At 59.2% G+C, this 22,078-nt stretch overlaps 9 protein-coding genes across 9 annotated transcripts; 4 read left to right on the top strand and 5 right to left on the bottom strand.

Annotated features, from left to right (window-relative positions):
• Window positions 1-84: 84 nt before the first annotated feature.
• Window positions 85-1,462, bottom strand: A1Q1_02272 (ATP binding protein; the record flags this gene model as incomplete). The annotated part of the gene is made up of 3 exons (XM_014325217.1): window positions 85-755; window positions 942-1,235; window positions 1,423-1,462. 3 exons carry the CDS (start codon window positions 1,460-1,462, stop codon window positions 85-87), a joined length of 1,005 nt encoding a protein of 334 aa, XP_014180692.1.
• A 980-nt stretch (window positions 1,463-2,442) lies between these two features.
• Window positions 2,443-4,722, top strand: A1Q1_02271 (hexose transport-related protein; the record flags this gene model as incomplete). Its single annotated transcript, XM_014325216.1, has 2 exons — window positions 2,443-3,007; window positions 3,584-4,722. The coding sequence occupies 2 exons, from the start codon at window positions 2,443-2,445 to the stop codon at window positions 4,720-4,722; spliced, it is 1,704 nt and encodes a 567-aa protein (XP_014180691.1).
• A 1,021-nt stretch (window positions 4,723-5,743) lies between these two features.
• Window positions 5,744-8,625, bottom strand: A1Q1_02270 (uncharacterized protein; the record flags this gene model as incomplete). Its single annotated transcript, XM_014325215.1, has 3 exons — window positions 5,744-5,986; window positions 6,029-6,960; window positions 7,017-8,625. The coding sequence occupies 3 exons, from the start codon at window positions 8,623-8,625 to the stop codon at window positions 5,744-5,746; spliced, it is 2,784 nt and encodes a 927-aa protein (XP_014180690.1).
• Window positions 8,626-8,821: 196 nt separating this feature from the next.
• A1Q1_02269 (uncharacterized protein) lies at window positions 8,822-9,729 on the top strand (the record flags this gene model as incomplete). Its single annotated transcript, XM_014325214.1, has 2 exons — window positions 8,822-9,555; window positions 9,594-9,729. The coding sequence occupies 2 exons, from the start codon at window positions 8,822-8,824 to the stop codon at window positions 9,727-9,729; spliced, it is 870 nt and encodes a 289-aa protein (XP_014180689.1).
• An 800-nt stretch (window positions 9,730-10,529) lies between these two features.
• On the bottom strand, window positions 10,530-12,125 carry A1Q1_02268 (uncharacterized protein; the record flags this gene model as incomplete). Its single annotated transcript, XM_014325213.1, has 3 exons — window positions 10,530-11,189; window positions 11,242-11,421; window positions 11,499-12,125. The coding sequence occupies 3 exons, from the start codon at window positions 12,123-12,125 to the stop codon at window positions 10,530-10,532; spliced, it is 1,467 nt and encodes a 488-aa protein (XP_014180688.1).
• Window positions 12,126-15,032: 2,907 nt separating this feature from the next.
• Window positions 15,033-15,984, top strand: A1Q1_02267 (structural constituent of ribosome; the record flags this gene model as incomplete). Its single annotated transcript, XM_014325212.1, has 2 exons — window positions 15,033-15,116; window positions 15,469-15,984. 2 exons carry the CDS (start codon window positions 15,033-15,035, stop codon window positions 15,982-15,984), a joined length of 600 nt encoding a protein of 199 aa, XP_014180687.1.
• A 565-nt stretch (window positions 15,985-16,549) lies between these two features.
• On the top strand, window positions 16,550-17,769 carry A1Q1_02266 (metabolism-related protein; the record flags this gene model as incomplete). Its single annotated transcript, XM_014325211.1, has 5 exons — window positions 16,550-16,567; window positions 16,638-16,685; window positions 16,864-17,310; window positions 17,384-17,605; window positions 17,662-17,769. 5 exons carry the CDS (start codon window positions 16,550-16,552, stop codon window positions 17,767-17,769), a joined length of 843 nt encoding a protein of 280 aa, XP_014180686.1.
• Window positions 17,770-18,080: 311 nt separating this feature from the next.
• A1Q1_02265 (protein component of the large (60S) ribosomal subunit, Rpl32p) lies at window positions 18,081-18,735 on the bottom strand (the record flags this gene model as incomplete). The annotated part of the gene is made up of 2 exons (XM_014325210.1): window positions 18,081-18,353; window positions 18,619-18,735. 2 exons carry the CDS (start codon window positions 18,733-18,735, stop codon window positions 18,081-18,083), a joined length of 390 nt encoding a protein of 129 aa, XP_014180685.1.
• An 831-nt stretch (window positions 18,736-19,566) lies between these two features.
• On the bottom strand, window positions 19,567-20,679 carry A1Q1_02264 (uncharacterized protein; the record flags this gene model as incomplete). The annotated part of the gene is made up of 3 exons (XM_014325209.1): window positions 19,567-19,948; window positions 19,991-20,433; window positions 20,530-20,679. The coding sequence occupies 3 exons, from the start codon at window positions 20,677-20,679 to the stop codon at window positions 19,567-19,569; spliced, it is 975 nt and encodes a 324-aa protein (XP_014180684.1).
• Between the last annotated feature and the right edge of the window lie 1,399 nt (window positions 20,680-22,078).

The following is a 22,078-nucleotide window of genomic DNA, read 5'->3' as shown; positions in this document are numbered from 1 at the left end:
ATGTCTATCGTCTATGGTCTGTGTGGTCTGTGCAGATGCGATGCGCGTTCTGCGCACTGTGGCAGGCTTATTGGGTGTGGCAGCCTAGTTCTTGAGAGCCATGCGCTCGAGCACCTGCGAGCGCGCGGGGACGCTCTCAGCGGCACCAGCAATCTCGACACACATGGAGCACGCGGCGAGGCACTCATCGACAACGCCCTCCAGCGCCTCCATGGTCGGCTCGCCGATGCGCATGAGTCCAGCGGTGAAGTAGCCAGTGAAACAGTCACCGGCACCGGTGGTGTCCCTGAGGGGCTTGAGAAGCTTGGCAGCGGGACGGTAGAACCACTCCTTGTCGTTGCGGAAGAGGAGCACGCCGTGGGCACCAAGGGTGCAGACGAGGTTGACGGTGTTCATGAGGGGCAGGCTCTTGACGCCGCTGAGGATGTCGAGGGCGCTCTTCGCCTCGGCGGGCAGCTCCATTCCCTCGGGCACGACGACCGACGACTTGAGCTCCTCCGAAGTGAGGGCGCGCGTGATGTCCCCCGCCTCGCCCTCGTTCAGGAGCAGCCAGTCGATCGTCTCCCAGGGAAAGGCGCGGAGCTGCTCGTTGCTCGGCATGGGCGAGGGGTTGAAGATGGTGGCCGCGTTCGACTCCTTGGCGCTGCGGAGGAAGGCGAGGGTGCTGTCGAACGGGATCTCGTTCTGCACCACGACGTGCGTCGCGGAACCGATCGGAGCAGGGCTGCGGGCATAGTTGGCGCCGGCGAAGAGAACTTTCCGTCAGCTGGAGCTCATCACATGGCTTGAACTTGGGCGTGGGCCTGTCGGGGCGTGGGCTTGGCATAATACCACCTGCCCAAACTGTTCAAGCCAGCCAGAATTGGCTGAAACAGTCTGAGCCACAACCACAGCCCCCACAGCCCCACGGCGACCTGGAGCAAACTCAAAGCTAAACTTACCAATACTGTTCTCGCCGTCCTGGGACGACTGGATGATGGCGCGGCCGGTGTGCTGGTCTTTCAGAATGTCGACGCCAGAGACGTCAACACCAGCATCGACCATGAGGTCCAGGAGGTCGCGGCCGTCCTCGCCAATGCAGGCCGAGAGCTTGACGGCGCCGCGGTTGTCGCATGCCCGTCCGACGGCGACGGCCTGGTTGGCACCCTTGCCGCCGCCGCGGCGCGAGTAACCCGTCGACGCGATCGTCTCGCCGGGACGCACGATGTGCGGGAGCGCATAGAACTCGTCAATATCTGCATGTCAGCTGGTCCACTCCACAAGAAAGCCGGTGCCCAACATAACTTCGCATTCCGATGCAAAGCCGCGGTTCGGCTCGAGCTCCCACAGCACTCGTTGCTGGGACCTGGCAGCCTGGTTACACTCGTCGAACCCGGCCCGTCCCAACATTTCGCGTTGCCACCCGACCATCTGCACACTCACTGACGGATCCAGCAACGAGACAGGCAGAGGTGGCGCTCATGATTTCGATAGTTGAGAAAGTACAAGTACGGAACTCCGTCTCTCCGACGCAAGGATACGCGGGGGTGCGAGCTTCGGGTCTGCTATATAGCGATCTCACACGAGCTTGTTTGCTCTGCCTCGGGCTCTGCAACACCTGCAAACGATCTGGGTGATGATTTCGAACTTTCTGCTCGCGCTGGTCACGGGTTCGCGGAGATGGCCGGCGGGAAGGGGGGACGATGGGAGCATGTGCCGCTTTTAGTCGCCGGCCAACTCTCCGCGCTCTGTCATGCTGCTGTCCTGCTGCTTCATCTGGTAAACAATCCACGAACCCTACAAGCCCTGCCGGCGACTTTCGTAATAGTCGTAGGAACCGCTCGCGCTCAAGACATTTCTTTCCTTCCTGGGCTCTCGGAACATAGCCCGATTACGTTCGGCTCTGCCAACTTTATTTTCTAGTTTAATTTGGTATACTGCACAGAGGCACACTTGAAGGGACGCGAGGAACAAGTGTGGAGGCGTGGAGGCACCTTTAGACAGGCACCTTTACCACCGGCGACCCATCGAGTGGAAGAGCCCAGGGAGCCAGGCCAAGGGAAGGAAAGTCGCCGGGCCGAACGGTGATTCAGCTCGTCCAACTCCACTGCGTCCTCACCCTCCCCGAAGCGACACCAAGCCGTGTCCAACGGTGCCCCCAGGTGGGGTTGCGGGGGTGTTCGGGATTGAGGAGACATATATCAACCGTTGAGAAAAGACCCTTGGCACCCCGCATCGAGTTTTTGGATCTAACTCCAGTGGTATAAGAGGTCTTTCCCGAGACTGTCTTGTCGCGTTCCCCAACTCATACCGGCAACACCCTCACTAGTCCCACCCAGGACGGCCCTCAGCTTTGTTTTCGCCGTGTCGATCCCCTAAATTTTACATTTCTCAACACACACACGACCCATCTCCTCTTTCTCGCCCGTCGACGACTTCAGCAGCGGTTCGCACCCCACCACAATGACGAAGGAAACCGCCCACGACGCCAAGGGCGTTGTCGAGATGCAGAACTCGCACACCGCCGAGCTCGAGCGCAAGCGCCTGGCCCTCGCTGGTCCCGCCGGTGTTGCGGGTCTGTTCCGTAACCCGCGTCTTCTCGCGATCTCGGTCGTGACCATGCTCGGAGGTCTCAACTACGGTTACGAGCAGGGAGCGTACGGCCAGTGTCTCGTCATGGCTGCGTTCAACACCATGCCCGCGTTCCAGCGTATCATCCACGACAGCAACTTCCAGGGTATCTCTGTTGCTATTCTCGGTCTTGGAGGATGGTTCGGCTCGCTCATCAACGGTTACTGCATCGACCGCTTCTCGCGTCGCTGGTGCATGCTCGCCGGTGCTTTCATCTGCATGGTCGGTGGTATCATCACCGCCGCCGCCTACAACTCGGGCATGATCTTCGCTGGACGCTTCCTCATTGGTGTCGCTGTCGGCTCTCTCTCGACCGCCGTCCCCACCTACAACTCGGAAATTTCCCCGGCCGAGGTCCGTGGTGCCATGGGCGGCACCTGGCAGCTCAGTGTGACTTGTGAGTATTCAGAATAGATTTCCGGGAAAGTCTGGGCCTGGAAGCGCAAAAAGCGCTAGCCGGACGCGAAAGCGTCGTCGCAAGTGCAATCGCGCATCGCATGCCTTGTGTCAGCCTGAACCAGTGCAATTCTCGCCATGCCTTTAGCCGGCTGCGGGTAAGCGTTGGTAAGCGGCTGGCTCGGCTTGGTCATCGCGGTGGCGGGAGTGATGGCCTAGTGCAATTATTCCTGGACCGGGGTTTGTGGGTTCTTCTCGGTCAGCGTGCAGCGTTCCGATGTTCCGCTGCAACGCGTCCGGGGACGGTCGAAGTGCGGAACATGGTGCGCCATGGCACCATGTGTTGCCATGTGTGCACGTCCGGTGACTTTGAGAAACTTTGTTTTCGAACCCATGTGCTGCCGCCTTTTCCCCTCCCAAAGGAGGCGCATTCAAGGGCACACACCCCACCCGAACCTTCCCCGAAGGGTGCAAAGGGTCCAACGGGCCAACGGGGGCTTCAGGATAACCACGCGCGCGCCACCACGCCCAGACGCCGGACCCAATATGATAAGATGCGTGACTAACACCTCCACAGTCGGTATTATGATCTCGTTCTGGATCGCCTACGGATGCCACTTCATCTCGGACACCAACACTGTCTCGTGGCGCCTTCCTCTTGCTATCCAGTGTGTTCCTGCCATCCTCCTCGGCATCGGCACCCTCTTCATCCCCTACTCGCCCCGTTGGCTCCTTAAGCACGGCCGCGATGAGGAGGCTCTCCGCTCGCTCGCTTGGCTCCGTCGCGCCTCGCCCGACGACGAGCTCGTCCGCCTCGAGTTCCTCGAGATCAAGGCCGAGGCCATCTTCGAGCAGGAGTCCGTTGCCGAGAAGTGGCCCCAGTACGCCAACAAGCCCTTCCTCTTGCAGTTCGCGCAGATCAAGACGCTCTTCTCCACCTGGCCCATGTTCAAGCGCACTGCCATCGGTACCCTCATGATGTTCTTCCAGCAGATGTCCGGTATCGACGCCATCGTCTTCTACGCCCCCATTATCTTCAAGACCCTCGGCCTCAAGGGCAACTCCGTCTCGCTCCTTGCCTCTGGTGTCGTCGGTATCGCCATGTTCGTCGCCACTGTTCCTGCCATCATCCTCATGGACAAGATCGGTCGTCGTCCCCTCCTCATCGTCGGTGGTCTCGGCATGGCTGCCTGTCTCGCCGTTGTCGCCGGTATCACCGGTGGCTTCAAGGGCCACCTCGCCGAGCACGAGGCCGGTGCGTGGACTTCTGCCGCGTTCGTCTGGATCTACATTGCCTGCTTCGGTTTCTCCTGGGGTCCCGTCTCTTGGACTGTCATCTCTGAGATCTTCCCCCTCTCCGTCCGTGCCCCCGGTACCGCGCTCTCGGCCTCTGCCAACTGGATGGTCAACTTCTGTGTGTCCTGGTTCCTGCCCCCGATGCTCGACGCGATCGACTACGGCACGTACATCTTCTTCCTGGCCCTCTGTCTCATGGGCGTCGGTTACGCCATGTTCCTCCTCCCCGAGACGCGCAATGTCTCGCTCGAGGCCATGGACCTCCTCTTCGGCGCCTCGGACGCCTCTCGCGACGAGGCCCGCATGGCCTCGATCATGAACCGCCTCGCCGCCGAGTACAACGGTTCCGCCGACCACCACTCGAACTCGTCCTACATGTCCGACAAGCCCCAGGGCGAGAAGCTCGAGTCCGCCGTCTAAAGCGTGCAGAGTGTTTACCCATTTACTTTTCTCATCAAAATTCTGCATCATCTCAGGCGTGTGCCTGGCCAGTGCGAACGACAGAGGTTGGAAGGGAGCGCGTTAATGGTTTAATAATCAGTTCAGTAGTTACCCATACTCTCATGACATTACAACGATGTACCATATCACTATTCTGCCCACTGTCATGGTCACGAGCCGAGTCCGATCAGACGTCTGACGAGCTCTCGCCGACGACCGGGCAAGTTACCGTTAACACCCAAACGCGGCCAGGTTCCTGCTCGGCTCCGCAGACACCGAGAGCGGGGCGCCTTAGCGGGCCTTTTGGACCAGGGCAGCGGTCCCATTCCGCACGGACGCTGGGGTAGTTTTGAGTTTACGTTACACGTGAGGGACCGTGAGGGTCTGTGAGGGTCTGGCAGGGGTCACGCCTCGAGCGCAAGGAAGTGCGCGGAAGGCAGCCGATTGGCCGTGCCACATCCCTCGGACTGGTGGCACTGGCTGACGTGACATCGGCACGGTGACCGGCAACACCTTGAGGGCACAGCACAAGGCACATCACTTGTAGTCCTTGGGGGCACCCATGTGATGCGGCGGATCGTCGTACTCCCCCTCACCCTTCATCTACGAACATTGCGCGTGCATTGGGACATTAAAAAAGTGCGGAAGTTCTCACCAGGGAAGAGGGAGGGAGGGAGTTGTGATCTATTCAAGGAAGAAATGAAAGCTTGTGCTAAGCGTAGGGATGAGGAGGGCCAAATGTACGGCACGACCGAGATCGTCGGCTGCGCTTCGAGAGCTTATCGTACTGCGGCGTCGTTGCCGACGATGCCGGAGAAAAATGTGTGCGTGTGGTGTGCACTTGCTGCCGTTGAGCCTGATCGCCGATGTGCCGACGACCGCACGCCTTTGGTCTCATTCTGGCTGCAGACGCACCAATCTAACTGGGGACTGAGGCCATCTCTGGGCGGTATGACGCTACACAATGACATGGTGTACAACAATAATATACAGCTATGGGTTATGACTTCCTGCGCTTCCTCGTGGTCTGATCGTCGCTATCACTGTCGATGACGATGATGTCGACCCCGTTCGTCTTCACCTTGGGCAGCCTGGCCTTGCCCTTCACCGCCGAACTAGAACTGGGCGTCTTCTTTAATGACCCTTTGCGCTTGGGCGGCGGCTTGCTGTCAACCTCGGCCTTGTCCTTGACACGGCACACTTCAACGGGCACGCCTGCAGACAGAAGAACGTCGATCCAGATCTGATGTCAGCTATACGTCGTCTGGTTGCCGCGGCAGCTCACCTTTTGGGTCTCGGACAGGCTGTCTCCCGGTCCCTTGACCTCCACGAAGCGAGCGATGCGCTCGGGGTAGTTCCACACAATGAGATCGGGTACACCACTGGCTCGGTGTCGGTACTCCTCGGAGAGCATGCGACAGATGATCGCGAGAGCACGGCCGCCGAGACACTCGACAATCTCCTCGAGCTCCTGGCGGCCAAAGTCCCAGCTGAGACCAACAGCCCATGTACCGCGAGGTCGCTCTCGCGCATCCGCCTCGCGTAGCATCTCGACGGCCGCGGCTGTCTTCTGCATAGCCTCGAGACGCTCTTCGATCAGGTCGCGGCGGGCGCGCGCGAACGTGTCCTCCCCTAGGTCTAACGGAGCCGTCTGATAGCGTGTCTCGAATGCACCGGGGAGAGGCAGGAACAAGACAGGCCACATGAGGAGAGCGAAAAGTGTTGTCAGGATCGAGGACTCGGCGTGGAAGCCCTCGTATCCCTGGTCCTCCCAGAACTCGAGTACACAGCCCTCAACTGTCACCTCGCCGTCGCGGCCCTGCCACGCGGACTTGCCGACCTGGGGAATACCGACAGTGTCTTCCTCCATATCTGGGCTCATGCCACGAGTGAAGCTCTCAGCACGGGGCAGGCGCGGCTGGCCGACGTTCTGCTGGGATCTCTGAGCCACAATATCCCTCGTCTCGCACTCCTGCAACTCGGCGTAGGAGATGTGACGCTCTTCGGGTGGCAGGTTCAACTTGTTCTCCAGTCGTGTCAGGCGGCGAGACAGACCAGGGCGGTAGACTGCCATCAGCTGAATGCGCGTCTCTGGTAGCTCACTGAGATGGGTGTCCTCGTCGAGGAGACCGTCAATGCAGACTTGGGTCGCCTCCTCCAATTTCGCGATCGCCTTCTCCGGATTACCCTTGCCGTAGTGCGTCATGAGGACCAAGGCTAGGCGCTCGTACCAAGCACTGCAGTTAGTTTTCTGCCGAAGCCCCGCAACTCACCCTCGCTTTCCACGCCTCCAGCGCCATTGTGCCAGAAGTGCGCGCAGCACCTCGCACTCCTTGTCGTACTCGTGCAGCACGCCCAGTGCCGTGGCGCCCTGACGTCAGCTCGATCGCAGCTACAATAGCTCACCTTGTATACAATCCTGGAGAGGACGTGCTCAGTGCGGAACCGGTCTCTGCTCCCTGGCACATCCTCCTTCCCTCCAGCAACGATCATCTCTTGCCATATGGGCCACACGCCCTCCCAGACCTTGCGCACAATCCTGGCTCCATCAGTGCGGGAGAGATTCTCCATTCTGCCAAAGTTGAGAGCCGGCGGGCCACCACGGCGCGACTGCGACCAGTAATCGCCAAGCGCGTCCGAGACGAGCGCTTCCCACGTCACCGCCCGCTCCCACATGAGCATCTCCGCGCGGCTCGACCACACTGGTGTGCGCGTCGGCTCGCCATAGTCGGGGTAGTGCCGCTTGCTAGACGCCACGAGGATTGGGGGGAGCATGAGTGCCGGCGCCAGCGCCGATTGTGGGGGCGTGCGTGAGAAGATGAGGTTGACGCGAGACACGAGGGTGTAAACGGATCGGTCGATCTGGATCGCGTGTCCTCCAAGACAGGGGAGGAGTTCTTCGATGACTTTGCGCTCCGACGTCGACATGCATGAGACAGGCCGGCCGTCGTCCTTCGCTTTGCCCTTGCCTTTGACTGGCGCGAAGCCCAGCGTCGTCTGTCGTCGTGCAGAGTCCAGCAGGGCCTTGACGGTCGACTCGCGCGTGGCGAGTGCCGATGGTGGAATCTTCCTTCCTCGAGCGACGCGACGCAGATCATCGGCAGCAGCGCACTTCAGCAACTGCTCCAGGCTGAGCTCGCTCTCGTCCCGCGCGAGCGACCTGATCTCGGGCGCTGTCGTGTCCTCGAGGCTGAACTGCAGGTCGAAGTTGGCCAGTTCCAGCCCCAGCGTGCCAAGCGATGACAGTGACGCCTTGAGACTCTCGCTGGTATCTTGACTCGTGGTGCTGTTGCCATTCTGCGCGCCGTGCGCACCGTTTGGTATCCGCGAGGAAGATGCCTGACCGTTCTCCGGTATTGGGCCGTGCTGCTCTGTCCACAAGCTCACGCGGATAGCCTCGGCAAGCTCCGGGTCCTTCTTCTCCTCCTCCTCGCTGAGACCAGTCGGTAGGCTTGACCATGGGTTACTCCCGTTCGCAGTCTCGGTCTTCGGCGTGCCAGCGCCTGACCCATTCGGCGTGACGTCCAACGAGGGGGGCACGCTCTCCTTCGGGATCGGCAGGGGGTCTTCCTCGAGCACGTGTTGCGGCACGTCGAGAGCGAAGCACAGCTGCGTCATGGCACGCTTCACGCCTTCCTCGCCCAGCTCGGGAGAGTACGCGTTGATGAGGTTCGAGAGCGCGTGCACCTTCCCTGGTCGCCGGAGCAGCAGGCGCGTGAGCAGGTAGTGCGGTTCGTACGGTAGCTCGAGGATGTGTCGGAGAACCCAGATCTCGCGCGCAGTAAACAAGTAGGATTCAGACTCGAGGACGGTCGATATCATTTCTGCTGTCAGCTTCAGGTAGACATCCCCTAGCTCACCATTGAAGAGCGTCACATACATCGATTCCTGATGTCAGTTGAACAGACGCGAAGGCTAACTCACGCCCTTGCTGGCCTTCGGCTTTGAAGGACCTGCATCATTCAGTGCTTCGTTTAGCCGCCGGTGCGCCGCCTTCAACGGTGTGCCTTCCTCGTCGACGGCGGCGAGAGTGCCAACCCGCGTACGCGACGGTGTCGCCGGCGACGCGGGCGGTAAGATGATGTTCGGAGGCGGGGGCGAACTCATGTCGGCATGCAAGGTGGTTCAGCCGTCCAGCTCTGTGGTATGTCTATGGTACGCTTTCCAGCATCGCTGGACGGATGTGGAGAAAGAGCAGTCGGTACTGACAACAACAAAGTCCAGTCACCCAGAGCAGGTGAACGCCCAAGGTGGAGGTCGCATTCCTTGCGTTAGCTTGGGTGGGATTGAGTGCATGGGTGTGCCTGACACGGGGCCACGGGACTTTTCAGGCTCACACACTGCTCACTTCCCTCCGTCTCCGCCTGCCTCCGCCTGCAACGGGACGAATGCTACTGGCTGCCTTGGTTGCGGTTCGAACAGTCTACAACTCCACACCACCGACGACAACCATGCTCCGTGCGACCCGCCCGCTCTTCTACGCCGCTCAGTGAGCTGCTATGCCGATGAGAAGCTGACATGCAGGGCGCTCAAGCAGTCGACCGGCATCACCGGCCTCGCGGTCCACCCCAAGCCGCTGCCCGCGCTCAAGACGCTGTACTCGGAGACGCTGCTCGGCCTCTCGGCCATCCCCTCGTCGAGCGCGTACCGCCAGGCCACGGAGGCGATTACCAACCACCGCCTCCAGGTCGTTGAGAAGGCTGGTGACGACATCACCGCCGTCGAGCGCGAGCTCGGCCAGATGGTCGAGGTCATCATCCAGGAGGCTGAGTCGGAGAAGGAGCTCGTCTCCAACATGGCCGAGTGGAAGGCGTGAGTATTCTGTGACTGCCGGCTACGGTCAAACGCAGAAAGACCTGGTGGAGAATAGCAACCACCAAGCTTCTCCGACGTGAGAGCATAGCTGACGACAGTTGGGAGCCCCTCGAGAAGAAGGCCTCCCCCGACCAGTGGAGGTACTTCGACCCCACCGGCGACTCGCTCTAGACGCACGCGAATTGTTGGTAGTATTAGCATATGCAACGCACACTGAAAAGCACGCTTCAGCTTTGGTGGAGGGCTTGTCGAACCTGGTCAAGGCTCGGATGTTGACGACTTTCTCACAACAGGATAAGAGAGACATCGCGCGCCAAACAAACACGGCATTGGGGGAAAAACGGACATTACAGCCTCTTGCGCCTCTTCCTTGCGTCGTTTTGCCTCGGAGGGAAGTGTACAGGGTATCAGTGGCCGTGGCGAGGCATTATATCATCTCATCACATCGCAGACTGACAGCGAACACACCCAAGTGTCAACTGACATGGACGAGACCGCCCTCCGGCTCTGCAGCTCACCAGCAGCGAACACGTCGCAGCCTTCTTTGGGGTTCTTCCTCGTTACCTGCTAATACAGAAGACAGCAGACACTGGCAAGGAGAAGACATGCTACGTCCGCTCACATGGCCTAGATAGACGCGGAACCACTGACTACGAAACAACGTCATCAGCCGCTCGTCTTACCCATCACCTCGAGGAGTACCTATAAGCCAGTGTAAATGCATAGCATGATGACTCCATGGTTTTGATGACCATATTCTAATCTATAGTGAGGGGTACGATGAAGGGTACCATATGATGTGCGGATGGGTTGGGCAGGAGATGGCAGGATGGAGCAATTTTGTACGTCGTGTAAAGGTTGCTTTGTTGTTGAGAGATATAATGACTTGGAGCTACTAGATTTGATGACAATGTTCTACTTCTTCCCTTGGTCCTGCGGGGCTGCTGCTGCTGTTCTCGTACGCTCACGTCTCACGCCTTCTCAGCTCCCTTTGCGGAGGAAAGCTGCTTCTTCTGGCGCTTCTCCGTGTATTCGACGTAGGCGTAAAGCGCGCCGCCGGACAGCGTTAGAAGGATGCCGATTGCGTTCGTAAAGTTGATGTTGAGGTTGAACAGGAACACGGCGAGCAGGATTGTGAGCACCTGCTTGCAGTTGGCAGACACGGTCATCGTGAGCGGGCCTGCCTTCTTGTTCGCTGTGAACGAGACGATGTTGAGCCCGCACGCGATGATGCCGTTGATGAGCAGCGCGATCGCCTTGCCCCGCGTCATCTGCGTCGCGCCGTACTTGCGCACGCGGTCCAGCTCGCCCGTCCACCATCCGTACAGCACGCACTGGATGAAGGCGAGCGGGGACATGCGCATGAGCAGGTCCAGCGGGTGCAGCTTCAGCCGTCCTCCCGTCTGGATGATGTTCGTGACCACCGTCTTCAGCGCGGCCAAGAACGTGCCCAGCATCGTCAGGACCAGGCCCCACGTCGTAAAGTAGTAGTCCCCGTAGGTCGCAAAGCCAACGCCCGCGATGACGGGCAACAGGCTCAGGATCTTGTTCACGCTAAACTTCTGGCGCAGAAGAAGTGCCGCGATAAACATTGTGAACATTGGCGCGGCGGCTCGGACGACCTGATGGAACTGTGGCATGTCAGCTAGGCTCGCTCGCTTGCTCGGTAGCCGCAATACTCACCGGCACGGTAACCAGCTGGAGCGAAATGTTGCTGACAGCAATGTTGATCGTGTACAGCACCGAGAATGCGCCCAGCATGATGCTCTCCTTCTGCGTCAGGCGTGCCGGCACAAACATCTCGCGCTCCAGCGCAATGTAACATCCTGCGCTCGCAGACAGGGCGTGTAATCCCGTCAGAGTCTGTCTACGTCAGCATTTCCGCCCCGCGCCCCAGATTCTCGCATTCCAGATCCATGGATCCGAACTGCGTCACTCACGTAGGGGAATGGGAACGAGACCAAGACGAGCTTGTTGAACAACGTGAGCCCGAGGTTGAAGAAGAAGTACATCCCGAGCCACACCGGTGTCGACTCGAACCACTTCTGCGTCGCCGGCGACATTCCGAGTCCCTTGGACGTCAGAGGCCGCGAGCTGTACGGCTGGTCGTAGGGTGATGGCGGCTTGACGATTGGCGTGTCTGCCTTCTCATCGATTCCATATCCATCGTCCGAACCATTGCGATGGCCCGACCGTTCCCGGTATCCGTCGAGCGTGTGCGCTGATGAGCCTGAAGCGAATGCGCCATGCTTGGGCGAGAAAGCGCGTCCTGTAAAGTGTGGCGCAGAAGGTGAAGGTAACGAATGGGGAGAGTCACTTCCGGAGGGTCCGGACGTGTTGATGCTCAGCGGGGGTAGTCTCCGCTCATTTTCGCGGCCAAGATCGTCTGTCGAGTCGTGACCGCCCTTGCGGTCTTCAGCACTGGTGAGCGTGCTCATGCCAGCGAAAGGAGGCGAGCCTTGGCTCGGTGTCACCGGCTGGGGACTGTCCGGTGGGGAGTAGCTGCCTGTATCCGACGCGCCGTTTACACTCTGCGGCCCGCTCTGGATCCTCCCTTCGGAATACATGAATGCCTACGCCGTAGGTTCGAGGCGGTGAACACAAGGACAGGACGGAGCCGTGTCGATGTTGCTGATGTTGTGCGCCGTGCCAGTGGAGGTATCGCAGAGAGCACGAGGTGACGCCCGGAGGAGAGGCTCGAGCGCGCTGGGCGTTATCGGTGCGGTACCACCGACGTCGTGAAGTTCGTGGAAATCACAGAGTCGTTACTAAGGATGCGGCTGATGGTGACGTTGCGACCGGCGAGCGTTGTGGTAGCCGCGAGGATGGTGGAGAAAGAGAAATGTCGGTGGGGGAGAAAGTTGGGAGGACAGTTGGAAGGGTAGCGGGACGGGCGGGAACGGTACGTCGTCGGTGGTGTGCGGCGGGCGGGGCGGCAGGGGGTCAGAGATCGGAAAGCGAATGTGATGGTGACGCGAGAAGGAGAGTCGGTGAGTGTGGACTGTGGTGTGCCGGATAGACAGACAAGGAGGATGACGATCTATAGTACAGGCAGAGGAGGTGGATGTGAGGGCGGGATGTCGAGCATCGGTGGGACCGGGTGTGGATCGGTGTGTGTGGACGGCGTGAGGGTGAGGGTGATGGGTGATGGGTGCTGCCGTTGTGCCGTTGTGCCGTGCTGCCTGCCATGCCGTGCCATGCTGCTGCGGACGCCGAGGGGTGGGAGGGGGTGAGGATCGAGGGATCGGGGCGCGAGATTGGAGGATGCCAGCCAGGGACCTGGCCAGGGCGTGGGCGACTTTTTGAGCCACCGACGCCGATTGCAGGCCCATCGATCTCTCCCCAGGCCCACATGCCCCTGCTTCCATGCTTCCCGAGCAACACCATCTCTCTCGGTCCCCGCACCCACACTATGCACTTGCTACGCGCTCCGTGCATCAACCCACGCATGCCACGCACCAGTACGCCAGCTCTCCGTCCACCGTGCACTTTCCAAACTTACTTGAGAAAGGTACCAAGCCTCCGTGCCGCTTACTCGCAGCCGCCAGTCCGCGAGTCTCGATCCGCGCGCCGCACACCGTGAAGCGCCCGCCGCCCTCCAGAATTCAGCTCAGGGCCGTTGCCGTTGACGTAAAGCTTGAATCTTATCCCCATAGTTACCTTGGTTCTGCATCCTCCTTGCATGTTCATGCTCGTCATCCAGACCTTTCAATGCATCGCACACCTCAATACTTTAACTCTGAGACTACATGACACATTCGCTTGCTGCCATACCTTTGTGTGTCTGTCCCTCTGTCACACGTTGAATGTAGACAGTCATGTCTCTCATGATCGCGGAAGCTTAATTGGGATTCTGTGATTCATCAGAATTGCTTCGGGCTGGCATTACTTTCACAAGCAGAAGAAGCAGAAGACCTTGGCCTGCTCCAAGTCGACGACGGGTCAGGCAATGTGGCGGGGAGGAAGAGCTGCGACTGGACAAAACCCGGGGAAACGGTACCTCCACTGCCCAGGAAGTGCACGAGATAAGCCGCAGGAGAAGCAGCAGAGGACGCGTTCCACTTCTCAAATCAGATATGCAGAACGCGAACGAAAAGGAACCCTATGAATTGCCGTTCCCTTCAGCGTCCGGCCCTCTCTGTGCCTCGTTCAAGCTGATTATGCTCAGCTCGCACGCAGCCTACGGCCTGCGGTCTCGACGCGCCGGGGAATTCTGCCGCCCATTCCCTTTCCTTTCCTTCTTCCTCAGTTGCAGTAGAACTGCATATCACCGCAGCGCGCAGAGTGGACCCTTGCAAGCCCTGCGACATCGTCCCGTACCTGTTACCCACTGCAGCTCGAAAACCGAAACAGCGCTTCGTACCACGCAACAATGCAGCACCCCGAAGCTTCATTACCAAGGAGCAGATGTTTGAGTTAGGCTCAAATACTCACACCAGGCAGGCGCACCGCTGGGGCGTACCCACATACGTGTGCCTAAAGTTGCGTTGCGTACTCTTTTCATTGTTACAGATCCATCGTTCAGTGTGCGCTGCACCCCGAGGGCCGAGGGACCCTCGGTGTCACTGACTTGGGACTTTGAGCTTCAAGTTGACCTGACTGGCAAGACGAAGCGTACCACTTCCCCGGGGACTGTGTCAGGTCCGGCGCACAAAGACCGTTGCTCCAGGCAAGCGCTGGCACAGCTGTGCGCCGTACACCGCCAGATCGACGAGGGCTTGTGCCAGCCTGCTGGAGCCACGATATGCGTTCCAGTGAAGGTCACATGCTGGGGTTACCTCTCTGAGCACGAAGTGTAAAGGAATAAGTAGTCAGCACAGAGCTTCAAGCTCCAGACCTCCCAAGAGCATGCACGATGCACTCGTTGTTCTGCTACTGCCTCGAGTCAGCCGTAGTCAAGAGGCGGGCACGTCCGATGCAGATGAGTGACATGAGACGGAAGCAAGGGATTGTCGCGTTGCTGAGGCGCGTCGAGCACATGAAACAGCCGCAGCAGGCGGCGCCCAGACACACGCGCTGCACAGACCCCCCCATGTCGATCGCAGATGAGCAAGGAAGGTCCATTGTGCAGCTCGCTCTTACGTAAAGCAAAAACAGTCGAAACTGTCGCTTACGCCACGTGGGCAGCATTCCAGGCACGGTCGGCGTTAAGCACTAGGGCGGTTTTGATTTCGCTGGGTGGGAGGAATTGGTCCCGTCGCGGTGTGTCTTGGAAGTGTGCCAGCGAGCTTCATCGGACGTTAGCCAGGTCGGTCCTTCTCCTCCATCCCTCAAGGTAACCCCAAAAGTGCGTACTGCGACGACGACCCCGACGCCGGTGCTGACCTGATCCTCCCCGCCGACCGAAACCGCGAACACCCGACCCGCTTGCTGCTCCCAAAACCCGCCCGTGACCCGATATAATCCCACTCGAAACTTTGAACTCGCGAATTTTGAACCTGCACCACACACCCGATTGTTGCAACGAAACAGAAATGTCGACCATCTCGTCTACGCCCATCGTCATTGACGGCAAGGGCCACCTCCTTGGTCGTCTTGCTTCGGTTCTCGCCAAGCAGGTTAGTGTCTCGAAGGACAGCTGGATTCAGGAAGGAAAGGACCACGGAGAGAAGGAATTTTGAAGGGACGGTCTGGAAGCGGAAGGATGGAGCTGGGAAGAATGAGCGCCGCTCGTGGAACGGCGTGCTGCTGCAGCTGCGCGTCGCGATACGCAGAGGGGAAGGGAAGAAGAGCTGGAGGTGTGAAGGTCGTGTGAAGTTTGGTCCTTTCCTTTCGGGGAGACATGCTGCCGAAATCTAGCAACAATTTTCGCGATACAGGTGCTAACCACATGTCTTCCTCTCGTCGTCTGCAACGCTCAATGTTTTTGCTCGCGCTTCAACTCGATAAACCACGACTTTCCGTGTACAGATCCTTTCCGGCCAGAAGGTTTCGGTCGTCCGTTGCGAGGAGATCAACGTCTCGGGCTCGTTCTTCCGTAACAAGCTCAAGTACCACGCCTACCTCCACAAGCGTCACATTGTCAACCCCAAGAAGTCCGGTCCCTTCCACCACCGTGCTCCTTCGCGCATCCTCTACAAGGCTGTCCGCGGTATGGTCCCCCACAAGACCTCGCGTGGTGCCGCCGCCCTCCGCCGCCTTGAGCTCTACGAGGGTGTCCCCCCTGCCCAGGACAAGGTCAAGAAGGTCGTCGTCCCCGCCGCCCTCCGTGTCCTCCGCCTGAAGCCCGGCCGCAAGTACGCCACCCTCAAGCGCATCTCGCACGAGGTCGGATGGGGCTACAAGGACGTTGTCGACCGTCTCGAGGAGAAGAGGAAGGTCAAGGGCCAGGCCTACTTCGAGCGCAAGCAGGCTGCTCGCAAGGTCCGCGCCAAGGCCCTCGCCTCTGTTCCCCAGAACGAGACTCTCGCCAAGTTCGGCTACTAAACACGTCGTTCTTGTTTGCATTTAGGGGCAGCATGCGGGGCCGACGTTTGGGATATCTAGGTTTCCGTGGATATAGGCGGTAGCATAGGTATTTCAGCGATGTACAATTGCCATCCATGAGCTGGTCGATGCAGGTTACTGACTGGGAGTGTGGGGTGCAGAGCAGCTAGCTAGTCGTGTGCCGAGGATTCGATCGCTGCGGAGTCAGTGGTGCTAAAGAGCTGCAAAGGGCATAGTCAGCGTGATAGCATACGCGGAGCTGATGCTCGAGAAGAGGTCCTCAGAACCATGCATGTCTCGATCGTATCTAATCAGTCCGCAATCGCAGTCGTGTTGTGATCAAGCCTCAGCAGAACTTTTTGCATGCGGAGCGGTCTAGCGGTGGCAGATCGGCCCAAAACCCGACCCTTCTTCACCTCGCGTCCTGACCGCACCTGCCCGGCGGCGAAAGCCGAATCGGCCAGTAGCCAGTGGGTGGTGCGGGTACGTCCACAGCCGGTCACTTACTGCTTCCTGCGGCCATCTCTTGTCGGCACCGCACACTTCACTTCACCACTACCTCGCCATGCTCGAGTATATCTACGTGTGCCGCCACGGCTTCCGGTATGTCTGCCAAGGGGCGTGCGTAACTGACAGCAAGGGCGAATTGGCAGCCGGACGGATGGCAGAAGGCACCGACGGACTTGATCCGGGACCATCCTGTAAGTGCCCACTTGCGTTTCTGCAACCTCTGTGAGGCGCGAGGGCTGTCGCTGTGTGACGAGGGTTTGGGAGCAGTGCGTGAGATCGGCACGTGTGGAGAGTGAACGCTACGAGAGGGGGACACAGCACAGCACAGCAGTGCCGCCCGTTTGGCTGGTGCGCTAACCTCATCCCCAGCTCGCCGCGCATGGCCTGAACCAGTCTGACGACTTGGCCGTATTCCTGACGACGCCTCGCGAATACCCCGTGCCGGAGAAGATAGTCGCTTCGCCGTGGTATCGCTGTGTGCAGACTGCGGCGCCGCTCGCGCTGAAACTCAAGAAACAGATCCACCTCGACCACGGGCCCGCCGAGTGGTACTCGCACGCTGCGCCGGGGACTGGGCTCCACCCCCGGCCCATCGTGGAGGGTGCGGCGAGCATGTCGAAGCACTTTCCCCCGGGGCTCATCAATGAGGAGTACACTAGTACTGTGTACCCGTCCCGACGGGGGGAGAGTTTGAGGGAGGTGCATGACCGACTCGACTTGTTCGCGAAGACGTTCGTGAGGAGGATGGACGAGGAGGGCGTCCGGTCAGTTGTCATCTTTGCGCATGCTGCTACCGTCATTGCCCTTGGACGTGCTGTGAGTAGACTTTGACGCGGAGGGGGAGGAACAGAGCGGAGGAGGATAATGGAAGACCCACGCTGACAACAAGCTCACCGGCGACCCGAAACGTGAGGTGACTGCCGCATGCGCCTGCACCTCCTTGTACAAGCGTATCGGAACGGGTGACCACTTTGAACAGATCTGGAACGGTAGGACAGACTACCTGCCTCTCGGACTGGAGCGCGACTGGAGTGTAGGTTTACCCCTCATATCCACGCATGCTGACGAACAGTTTGACGCAGTCGAGCTCGAGAATGGAGAAGTCGTCGACGTGAGTCTCGCACCTGCCACAGCTGGCATCGCCGCGATGAAAAAGCTAACAGCCAGGACGAGGGAGACATGGAGGAGCACTCGCCCGAGGACGAGCTGCCCGTTGGCCTCGGACCGGGCATGGAGAAGTTTGCGCCGAAGACGAGGGTCGTGTCCCGATTGTAGAAACTAGATTAGTTGTAGAGAGATGTCGCGGGTTGCTCGGAAAGAATCTTGTTCTTGTTGACACGCCAAGTCGCAGTGGCTAGTTGTGACGAAGGGAAGTCACGCGCACACACGACTGACTGGCACATTGGCTGCAAGTGCCTGTGCCTCACAACGAAAGCGCAGATTTGTCCATCTGCAGAATCAGTCTCCTTCCTCTCCATCGCGTCAGTGATCAGCAGATGATGCTCCGGACACGCATGTCCTTCTTCCTTCTCTGTCCTATATGCAACCAGTCATACATCGCTCCCGTCTAGGTCGGATCAACCTTTTTAGGCCTCCTCAGTGCGGAGCTTGGCGGCGGCGTTGGTGACCTTGACGCCGAGGATCTTGGCGCGCGAGAGGATCTCAATGCGCTTCTTGGACGAGACACCGTGGGCGATGGCAGCGGCGTACTGGTTCGAGTGCATGAGAAGGAGCTCGAGGTCGGCGAGGTTGTGGACGAGGACCTCCTTGTGGCCAGAGGGGATCAGGTGGCGGGTCTTCTTGTTCGAGCCGTAACCGATCTTGGGCATGGGGAGCTGGCCCTTGAAGCGACGACGAACCTGGCAAAGTCAGCAATAGCTCTAGTACACCGTTGAGGCAAGACAGATGCTCCGTCTGGGGATCACGAGACGCTGAACGGAAGGACGCAGGACAGCATTTGCACGCCCACAACAGCATGGTGTGACGCTCTCTAGCAAGCAAAACAACAAGCAGAGCGCCGATGCAGCACCGCTGTCGCAGTGTTCGCAGTTCCCGTTCCTTCCCAGCAATCCCAGGTCCAAATCCCAGATCCAGCAAATCTTCCTTCCGTCGATTGATACGCACGCGGTTGTCGATACCCTTGGGCTTCCTCCAGGACTCCTTGACACCATGGTAGCGGTCAGACTGGTGACGCTTGAAGTGCTTCGTCCTCTTCTTGACAATGGGAATGTGCGAAGGCATCTTGACTGGGAGTTGTTGCGGTCGAAAGTTTGAAATGGAACAAGCCGTCGAAGATTTGAAGATTTGGGCAGGGCCGTGGTACAGGTCGGTATTTCGAGGTTCGAGATCGGGGAAAAGCACACAAGAATCGTAGAGGCGGCAGTCACAACAGCGGATCGCAAGGTCAGCACAGTGCTCGTCGTCGTCGTCGTCGCTGGCGCACTCACCTGATCGCTTGATGGTTGGGAGGACTACCGACACCAGCAATAGCAGTTTAGGTCGAGAGCTGGCTCAGATGCGGCGTTTCGACGAAAAGCGAAAATGTGGCACTTGTGGCATCCCTCCACGTGAGACGCAGTCACGTGCGGTTGCCCTTATTGCAACGAGGCGCTATGAGGCACCGAGGCGCGAGGCGAGCGGCATGCATGTTGGGACGCCCTCTGGGTACATGGTTGTCATGCTTGTGTTTACTTTATTGTGCAGTGTTGTGAGGCTGCGGAGACAGACGTAGTTGAGTCGCCGCTCAGGCTGCTTAGGATGGGCGCCCAGGTGCGCGGGCCAGCCCTTCATCGCATCACCCCTTACTACTGCCTCTGTCCTCAATCCGTCTCGACTTTGTCTAGATCGACGCCTCGTCTGCCGCTTCGTCAGGCGATCAGGCTTGCACCAGTGCACATTGTGGCCAACATAAGCGCAGGCCGCGCTGAGTCTCTTCGCTGTACACTCCATAGTCGGTCTGACCCTCTACTTTCGTGCACTGACCATCTAACATATACGTAACCGAATCCGTCAAGGCTCCCAGCATATAGAGAACACGAAACCCATGCAACCTAGTATGAAATGTACAAACATCTACTGCAGAGCCCAAGTCTTGACCGTGAAGAGCTCCTGCGGGAGTCCCTCCTGGACTTCTTCCTTGATGACGCGCAGGCCGGCCTCCTCGAACACCTGGAGCCACTTCCCGTTAGATCTGCTAGTTAACTTCGCGTTGAGGCGTCGACCAGCTGGAACGTACCTGGTGAGACTGGAGTCCTCCTCGTCGAGGAACTCATTCGGACCGCCTTCAGGGCTGTCCTCGCAGCAGTTCTCCTTGACGACGATGATCGGCTTGCCGTACTCAGCCTGCTCATCGTCCGCCATGTCGGAGGGGTGTCGGAGCGCAGCCTTGGCACGGCGCAAGAAGGAGACGAGATCGTTGTGGCCCATGTGACCGAGGCACCACTGGCACCAAATACTGCGACGTCAGCTTCACGAGGCAAGGCTTACAGCTACTCACACATCATACTGGATGTTACCTTCCTCACCAAAGTTACCCTTGTCGCCCTCCCTTGCCTCGCCGATGACGCCGAGGCTCTGGTTTCCTCCTCGCGTCGGGTAGGCGGGGTCGAGGTTCTGCAGGCCCGCACGGACAACCCAGACGCGCTTGCCACGACCCCGATTCCACTCCGCGATGCGGCGTTCCCGCTCCTTCTGCTCGTCAGGGTCGCGCACCTTGCCGACCAGGCGCGGCAGCTCCCTCCACTCTCCGCTAGACGCAGCACGCTCAGCCTCCTCGACGAAGTGCTGGACCGGCTCCGTAGTCACAACATCGTCGAACAGCGGTAGCAGCACGGTGGACGTGACACGGCCAATACCAGCGCCGACGTCAAGGGCAGTGAGGCGGTATGGCGGGCGTTGGGATGGCGGCGACGGGGTGAGTGGGTTGGGGAAGGTGGCAAGCTGAGGAAGGAGGGAGAGGAGGAACAGACGCGACGACAGTTGGTCGATGTGCGGGACAGGCTGCTGTTAGTTGAGGCCTCTTAACGAACAACTCACGCCGGTGCCGAAGCCGCCAAGCATGCCGTCGACGGTCGCATCAATCTCGTCCCAGTACTTCACGCCCTTTGCAAAATCGGGACCCGGCGGGCCGCGTCGCAGAGCGGAGCCGACATTCGGGCGAGGGCGCTTCGAGGGGTGCTGAACCATGGTCAGTACGACTTCGGGGTTGAAGATGGCGCAACGACCATTTGGCCGCGCGAAGGGAGTCTGAACATACCTCGTCGTTTGACTGTCAATGTCAGCTCCAGACGCCATCTCAAGCTCACCATTATTCTGCAGGGATTGTGGGCGTAGTGCAGTGCTCGCGGTCGGACCAGTTCGCGATGGCGTCAGGCCAACTTCTGACTTTGGACGACCTCCACAATTTCCAGATCACGTGCCTCGACCCCTCTCTAAGCTGCACACCACCCTTTCATGGTTGCCGAGCGCTGGTACTCCGACTCGCGCTGGGCTGCACGATTGCTGCTATCCATAGCCCGACGGGTCTCGGCCTGGGGGATCTGGCACGTCGCGCGCGACTCGATTGCAGAGCTCCATAGCTAGACACTCGGGGCGAACTACAGGCACAGATCCCTCCCCATTCGCTCGCACTGCACCACTACCTGGTGCGACGCAGGCCCTCCTCGCCCTTCGCCGACGCCGACGCCGTCGCTCCATTGCAGATTCAGGAAACGGTGCGAGGCGCATTCATATTTTTCTCATGTACGCGCACAGATTAGTAGCAGTAGCAGCGGTTCCAGCAGACGCTTCGCACAAATTTCATCTCTTTGTTACAAGACTTCCTTCAGGCTAAGCAGGGGGGGGTGCATAGGTGACCGAGTCTTAAGACATGCTCCAGTCCCCATCAATTCGGTGCGTCGTGCGGGAGCAGTCGGCTCCAAAGCGGTGGTTGTGACTCATGCCTCAGGGGCAAGGCCATGGTCTATGCGAGTCGTTTACCTGTCATGTCAGCTGTGGTTCACGAGAGAACATTTCATCGCCACTCACTTGGAACGGGCACGCATCTTTCTGCGTTTGCGACGGAGCTTGCGCATGCGCTTCTTGCGCCACTTGTCACGCATCTGTAGTTCGATTCCACCAAAAAGTCGCGATAAGATGATGAAACGAGTCAAGTCGCGGAAGGAGGGAAGCAATGTCAGCACGAGTCACACGGGAAGAAGTCGCAGCAGAATCGACGAGGTTGCACAACGCGGGCGATGAACAAGTCGAGACCGGTTATCGTCGTCGTCGCGTCGCGCTGGCTGGTCGGACTCCTGGTGGTGCTGGCTATCTCACCTTGAGTTTGTGTGTTAAGTGACTTAAGAGAAGAGAAGATGGGAGAACCGCCGAGGTAATGTCATGTGCGCAACCCAGTGGAGCGAGACACACAAATGCTTACGTAACTTTGCTCCGCGATCGGCGTTATGCGCGCAGTCCCGTAACGCCGATAGCACGTGTTAAACACGTGCAAACTCCGTGAGTAGTCATCAGCGTGTGCTACACATGGCCACCCTTAGTTGAGGCTGCCGTTAAGATAACTGCACGTGACCGCGTCACACAATGGTCA

This window comes from Trichosporon asahii (assembly GCF_000293215.1).
Source record: "Trichosporon asahii var. asahii CBS 2479 unplaced genomic scaffold scaffold00050, whole genome shotgun sequence".
NCBI classification, from domain to species: Eukaryota; Fungi; Basidiomycota; class Tremellomycetes; order Trichosporonales; family Trichosporonaceae; genus Trichosporon; species Trichosporon asahii.
This window is presented reverse-complemented; position numbering and strand designations above follow the sequence as displayed.